The sequence below is a fragment of the Psammomys obesus genome, unplaced genomic scaffold (genome assembly GCF_907164565.1).
Source record: "Psammomys obesus unplaced genomic scaffold, mPsaObe1.curated_primary_1811, whole genome shotgun sequence".
Lineage (NCBI taxonomy): Eukaryota > Metazoa > Chordata > Mammalia > Rodentia > Muridae > Psammomys > Psammomys obesus.
Genome location: NW_026585689.1, coordinates 12,302,757 through 12,310,114, shown reverse-complemented (window position 1 = coordinate 12,310,114; position 7,358 = coordinate 12,302,757). Strand labels below are relative to the sequence as shown.

At 37.5% G+C, this 7,358-nt stretch overlaps 1 protein-coding gene across 1 annotated transcript; it reads right to left on the bottom strand.

The window, feature by feature from the left end:
• Nucleotides 1-1,012: 1,012 nt before the first annotated feature.
• Nucleotides 1,013-1,308, bottom strand: LOC129667234 (40S ribosomal protein S29-like). The gene has a single exon (XM_055594743.1). It carries the CDS (start codon nt 1,283-1,285, stop codon nt 1,115-1,117), a length of 171 nt encoding a protein of 56 aa, XP_055450718.1. The 5' UTR covers nt 1,286-1,308; the 3' UTR covers nt 1,013-1,114.
• Between the last annotated feature and the right edge of the window lie 6,050 nt (nt 1,309-7,358).

Here is a 7,358-nt window from a genome sequence, read left to right as displayed (position 1 = left end):
TGAGCAATAGCTGTAGCCTGCTGGTAACCCAGAAGATATCTTCAGCCACACTATACCGCCGTCAGAAAAATCCCTCCGCACACCTGATGAGGGTGTCATCTTCTGGGTTATTGTTTAAATGCTGTCACTAAGAAGTTGTAGTTGCAGGGTGCTTGTTCTTTCCATATTCCTTCCATTTTTTTAAGCCATTAGTCAGCTTTCATGCATTAATTCAGTGCATCAAGTTTTCTCTACTCAAGTTACTGGTGCCGTTTCCATCTTCTGACTAACACTGACACTTCAATTTTAATAACTTTTCGATTTTAAAATAAAGTAATTTAGGCAAATTTAAAACTCTCTTTTAAAAACAAATATTGATGATACTTTTTTTTTTTTTTTTTTTTTTACTGACACTGATACCTAATTTGCCTCCACATCAGGGTACCTGGAGGCATACCCTTGAAGTTAAGCATGGCCAGAGGTAACTCACGCCACTTTCCTGGTTACATCCAATGGCTGAAGCTCAAAAATTTTGTCTTTCCTGCAACTGTCTATTTTTTTTCTGTTTATCTGTTAACTGATGATTGCTAAGTTCATTACCATTATCTAAGACATTGACAATGATTGCCTAGAGGGTATGAGTAAGAAGTATTAGACAAGGAAGAGCCTGGGATTGCTCATTGATTCACATCTTGTTGAACAGTTTTTTTTTCTGTAAAATTTCTCTCTGCAGAACCTCTGAGTATGTGTAAGGGGCAAACACATAAGGCCGCTCTCTATGAAGGCAACATTTTAAAGCTTTCATAGCTGCAATTGCCGGGGCAAGAAAGAATAAATTGGAACCTGAGTCGGACCAACTGAATGCTTCTATTAGAAAAGGCAGTATGTTGCTTCCATTCACATTCGCCTGGTAGGGGATACTCATGAGTACTTTGAGATAAAGATTAATTATCACTGAATAATAGCAATACCTGCCACAAACTATCACATTTATTAAAATAATGACAAAAGCAATAATGACAACAAACAAAACTTTTTTTTTTTTTGGAGGTCTTCACTTTTTTATTCTTTACGTACAAAGACTAGCATGATCGTTTCAGGGGTAGACAGCCTGGAATAATCCATTAAAGGTCGCTCAGTCCAACTTAATGAAGCCAATGTCCTTCCCGTACTGACGGAAACACTGACGACACATGTTCAGTCCGTATTTCCGGATCAGACCGTGGTGGTTGGAGCAGACGCGGCAGGAGCGAGAACCCTGGCCGAACTTCTGCGGGTGACTCCAGTAGAGCTGCTGGTGACCCATCTTGCCTTCAGACAGCCAAGGAGGAAAAAGGCCAAACAAAACATTTTTAGGTCATGCTAATAGCCTAAAATTTAATAATGCAAAAGTCATGGAAGAACAAATAAAATGGTTAGTTTTATTGTGATTTGTTACACATATAATCTACCAAAGACATGAATTACTATTCTTTTGATTATGTCTAGGGTAGGGGCACATATAGAAAATTAAATGTTTTATCTCACAAAGTTATCATTGAAGAGATTAATTTTTTAATATCAATTGTTGTATTTGCACTGATATATGTTATTCTTTCTTAGTTGTTGGATAATGTCTGAAAACCTTTCATGGTTAATGACACTAAGGGCTTTGAATGCTTTATAACAATATTAAGTATAACAATATTAAGTATTAAGTATCAATGCTTTATAACAATATTGAGTACCAAAAATATTGGTACTCAAGGATGGAAAGTGTAATAGCACAATTGATGGGTTCTTGACCAGGATATTGTCGTTAGTAACAGTGGACACTTAGTATTTGTGATAGTTCACATTTTGTGACTTATTTATTCATCAAACATTTAGTGAAAAATTGTCAGGTTGTTTTGCCAACTACAGGGGTCTAGGCATAAAATGACTAACCTAAACTAGGCCTATGACATTAACAAACTTATATGGCCAGCACTAAACTTCAAAACACTCATCAAATTAAGTGTGTTCTATTGAGAGTTCTAGTTAGCTGAAAAAATTCTTTGCTTGCTGTTGAGATCTGATATGGTTGGCTTCGATGGAATACCTTAAAAAAGATCTGGGAGACTCTGTGAAGGCCACTAGGATTTAACAACTTGTGTGAAAGGCTGCTGTTGATATTGTATTTAAACAGAGGAAAATGGAAATTTGCATCTTCAATTGGCAACAATTTACCAGAAGAAATGAACAACTTTTCCAATTAGCAAATGAAAGAATATGTCAAAATCCACAACTGAACAATGTGTTCAAGGATATAATTCTAATACAGTGGAGAGATAATCGTTTGTGTCAACTGTTCTAACTGTGTAATTAACTTTGATGTGGAGGAGGAAATGTATCTCCTCACTTGACTATCTGGAGCTGAGAACTGGACAGGCGAGTCTTTTTCCCAGGGAAGTCGTTGCCAGAGGGTTGGGTGGGATGTGGCGTGACCTACTGCAGTCTTATTTCAAAGGAAGCTTCAACACGTGCAGAGGATGGATTTATGGCATTATTTGATTCGTGTCTCATCTGTTTCAACTGTCCTCCTATGCCAGTAATGGGCCTTTACAAAGCACTACCTGAGAAAGGAGACTCATCTACTTCACAGCTATCTTGAACCACATAAGAAGAGACTCCAGAGAAGCCTGGAAAGTGCCTTTTCTATTTTTCTTTTTCCTTTTTTTTTGACACAAGAGTGAGGATGGAGGCACTTCTAGAAGCATAAACCCAGATAGGTAATGGTTGAGATAGATCAGGTAACCAAGTTCCCAACTCGAAACAAGGTTGTTTCTGCCTCTGCATGAAGAGCAACTCTCCTTAGACACCTGAGCATTATCATTCTTCCTCTACGTCTATGAGCTGATCATAGAAGTAGAAGATGTAGATAAGCAGATAAGTAGAACTTACCTGGCCATGAATATCAAGGATTTCGTGCAAAAGATGTACATGCTGAATGGATGCTGCATCCTGGAAAACAGAATGAGCCCCATCTCTCTTCAGAGCTTACTAATTCAGGTACTTATTGACTGTCGAGTATTACTAGCAAATGTGCTATGCTTTGAAAATAATACACAAACAGACAAAGGAGATGCAACAAACAGGTAATTTAGATAAGACTGATGATAGAAACATATGAGATGCCGAGACTGAGGAGCAATAAGAAAGGAGAACTATCAGGAACTGCTCCGCTAGGGAAGTGACATTTGAAGTGAGACTGTGTGTTAGCTAAACCACCATGGATGAGATTGAAATAACCATGTGAACACTGAGTGCAAGATTGGATCAGGCAGAGGGAAAGACACCTACAAACACCACCACCACCACCACCGCAACAACAACAACAACAACAATCTCTCTTTTACAAGAAAGCAAAATACTTGGAGCCAAGTCAAGCCAGTGCCATGGGAGCATTCATCGTGGACTTGGGAAGAGTTGCAGGAGTGGAGCGAGTGTTATGTTCTGGGGTTGCCACGTTGCTGAGGGGTTCTTGTAGGATTTTCCAGTGCCTTTTATTTGAATGAAAAGGAAGAACGCTGGTTTAAAAAGACTGCCTATTTTTCTATTTTAAAATGATATTTGTTTCTACGTGAGATATGAATTGAAAAGACACCAGAATAGGGGGAGGAAGAACTGTGAGAGAGGTGTTGGGTCATTGAGGTCAGAGATGATATTAGTGCTGTGGGAGAGAAGAAGTTGAAATGAAAACACATGGATATATATTTCCTAGGTAAAGAATATAAATAAAGAATATATTATACATCTTGCCCATAACATATGAAGAAAGATATCAGAAAAACAATCTCATCTGCAACACCCTCAAAAAAATCTATATAAACATAAATAAGGGGTAAAAGACCTTTACAATGACAGTGCTGAGACACTGAGCAAATATATTGAAACAAGAGTATGGAAAGACATAATGTTCATGGATTGTCAGAATTAGTACTTTGAAATGGCTACGCTACTGAAACTGACCAAAAAATTCAATGCAACCCCAAACAGCATTCCTCACAGTGAAAAAAAAAAACAACACTTGTGTGTAATATTAAAGCACAGAAGATCCTGAAGTGCTAAGGTCATCCTGAACGAAAGAATGATGTCACAATGTCTGATTCCAGGTTATACTGTAGAGCTATTGTAGTAGACTCTGGTACTGGCATGGAAGTAGGCAGTAGATTAACTGCATACAGTAGAACACTCAACAAGGAGCTGGGTCAAAAACATATATTGGAGAAAACAAAACAAAACAAAACAGTCTCTTCAACAAATGCTACTGGCCAAATTGGATATCTACATGCAATAGGATGAAACTAGATCTTCTCTTCTTAGCCTGTACGAAAAAGCAAATTCCAAAAGGGACCAAAGATCTCAATTTAAGATTTTTAAACTTAAAAATTGAAGCAAACATACGGAAAGCGCTTCAGGCAATAGGCATACAATAGTTCAGGAAACAGTTCCAAGAACTGAATGGTATTGTGTGGAATTTAAAAGCTTCTGCATGGTCAAGGAAACAACAGACTGAAAAGACAGTCTATGGAATAGTAGAAAATCTTTGTCAGTTGCTCAATCTGGTAGGGGATTAATATCCAGAAGAAAAAAAGAAGTTAAAAATCTCTCTAAATACAAAAATTCAAGTTAATAATTGGGCAATTGAAATGTATAGATAAAAGTACATAAGATTGGCACAGCTAAAGAACAGATGACAAAGAACTATATTTTCCTGAAGCATTGTGACAACTTCCATGTGAGCCAGCTGTGGCACTCCTAGAAATATGCACCCTCCCACACAGTTGGTAGTAGAGACTCCTGCTGCTTGTGAGACTATTCACAACAGTCAAGTTATGGAAACAGCCAAGGTATCAATTACTATCTGAACAGGTAAAGAAAATAAAATATACATACAACATGTGTATTCTATGTGTGTACATGTTCATGTGCGCACATGTGTATGGAGCACATAAGTGGACATCAGGTGTCTTTCCTGATCACTTCCATCTCATTTATTATTATTGATTTTGTTGTTGTTATTATTCTGTGTGTATAATGCCTGTTTGTGGGTGTGCAATGCCAAAGCATATGTATGTATAAACTTGTGGAGTTGGTTCTTCCTTTCCATCTTCATGTGAACTCTAGTGACTGAGCTCACATCCATGTCCTCTTGCTGGCCTAGCCATTTTTTCTTTATGTTTTCTTGTCTGAAACATGGTCTTTCAGTAAACTGTCCATGCTCAGTAATTTGGCCACTCTGGTTGGCCAGTGAAACTTAGTGCACTTCTTGTCTCTGTCTTCCCAGAACTGGGTTTACAAGTGTGCACTACCACAAGTAGCTCCTTACATGGCTGCTGGGGATCCAGAGCAAGTGACTCACTGAGTGAGCCACCCACTCACCCCTACAATACAGTTTTACTTGGACCTATAAAAGATGATGTCACTTGCAGGAAAATGGAATTGGAGATCATTAATATTAATCAAATTAACCTACACTTTGACAGACGAATACAATTTTCTCTCAGATATGGAACCTATGTTATATACACAGATATGCACACTTCTCTCTCTCTCACACACACACATGCACACACATACCCAGAGAGAGAGAGAGAGAGAGAGAGAGAGAGAGAGAGAGAGAGATGAGAATGGGAACAGAAGGGCAAGAGGCATAAGAGGTGGCAGGAAATGTAAAGAGGATTTAATATGGTCAGATTGAATGGAGAATGAGTAAAATTATGGCTATAAAATCCACCATTTTGTACAATAAATACAAACTAATAAAAGTTACAAACTATATTATACATCTGAAAAGAGACATGAAAATTGTATAATTATTCAACTGTTACATGTCAAACAGTTATTAAAAAAAGTAACATAGGTCATGTGGTCCAGTCTTTTCCTTTAATGATAAAACAACAACAAAATAGCCTAGCTAGTGGAATAACCAGTATCATATACTTACATTTGGTGTTTTCGTTTTTATAAAACATTGTGAAATATAAGAATAAAATTATGGGGTATTTGTTAATTTTTATTAAACAAGTTTGAAATTTTAAAATTAAATATGGTTATTATTCAGGTAAAAATCTAATGAGATCTGTTTGTCCTGGAGGCTTATTTCATTGCTAATGGAGAGAGATAGAAAATGAGCCCGTTAGTAATTTTGGAGACAATGCCAAATGTGGAAGCATTTGGATGGTTTGGAACGGCATGGTGTGATGTCATCTTAATTTACGCAGTTTTGAGAAGAGAACACTTAGTGGGCTGAAGTACACATGTTCTTTGCCTTTTTGCAACATAGCAGGGGTGCGTAGGCAGAAAGAAGGAGAGGTAGTTAGAAAAGACTGCCTCCTTCATGGGGACTCCAGTGGATTTTGGCTTCTCCATCCTCCTAATAACTAAAGCTAGACTGGAGTAATTAGCCATTAGTTAATTATAGAAGCATATTAAGTAGCGGTGGTGGGCATAAAGAATGACTTTGAATTCTTGGAAGGAATGCTAATATTTTTCCTGAGTCAGCTAATTTAAAAGTATGGCTTATAGCATGTTTTCATTCCCCAAATACACTTGTTTCCCTCATTGGAAACTTTGGCTTAAATGTTCAGAGCAGCACATCTTTCTCAGTTTTCGTTCTAATTAATTCTGCCTGCCCCGTGCCAATACAATACAGCTTTCCTTAGATTTTGACTCAAATAAACCAGTCTCTTTCTTTAACTCAGAGTCTTAATGTGTGCTCTGTAACTTGCAATCTGCTTTTAGCATTAAAGCATTAAGTTGGGCCAGTGGAACACCACAACAGTGAAAAGGAAACAGAAAACAAGTGAAAATTCGACCCTGAATTGTCTATAATTCTATAATTATAGATCACTGTGATCTTTGTTGCCACCAGATAATATATTTTCATTAATCATTACATTTTCAAGAACGGTGGCTCTACACTTAGCTGCTCTGCACCCTACACAGAGAAAAATAATGTAAATGTCTTGACATAATCACAGGAGCAAGTGGATACTACAGTTGGAAAACGCAAATTCCTGAGCACTTTGCCTCTTAACTTTCTCATTCCCTTTCATAATTCCTGTCATTCTTGAAAGTATTAAATGTGGTCTTATGGATTAAAAATACATGCAGGGCTGTGCTTGGTACAGGACAATACCAGAAAAGAAAATCCTATCTCATTCCTATCTTCACGTAGGCTTTCCCAAGCCAGTCTCGGTGTTTCCTGTAAGTTTATCATCAGGTTTTTTTGACATCTTCTTGCACTGGTTAAAAGCACATCTAGTGCATTCACATCAAGTGAATTAACCTACACTTCACATCATTCCAGACGCTCTAGGTTTTACTCTTCCAGCATATATGTTGATGAAGCAAAT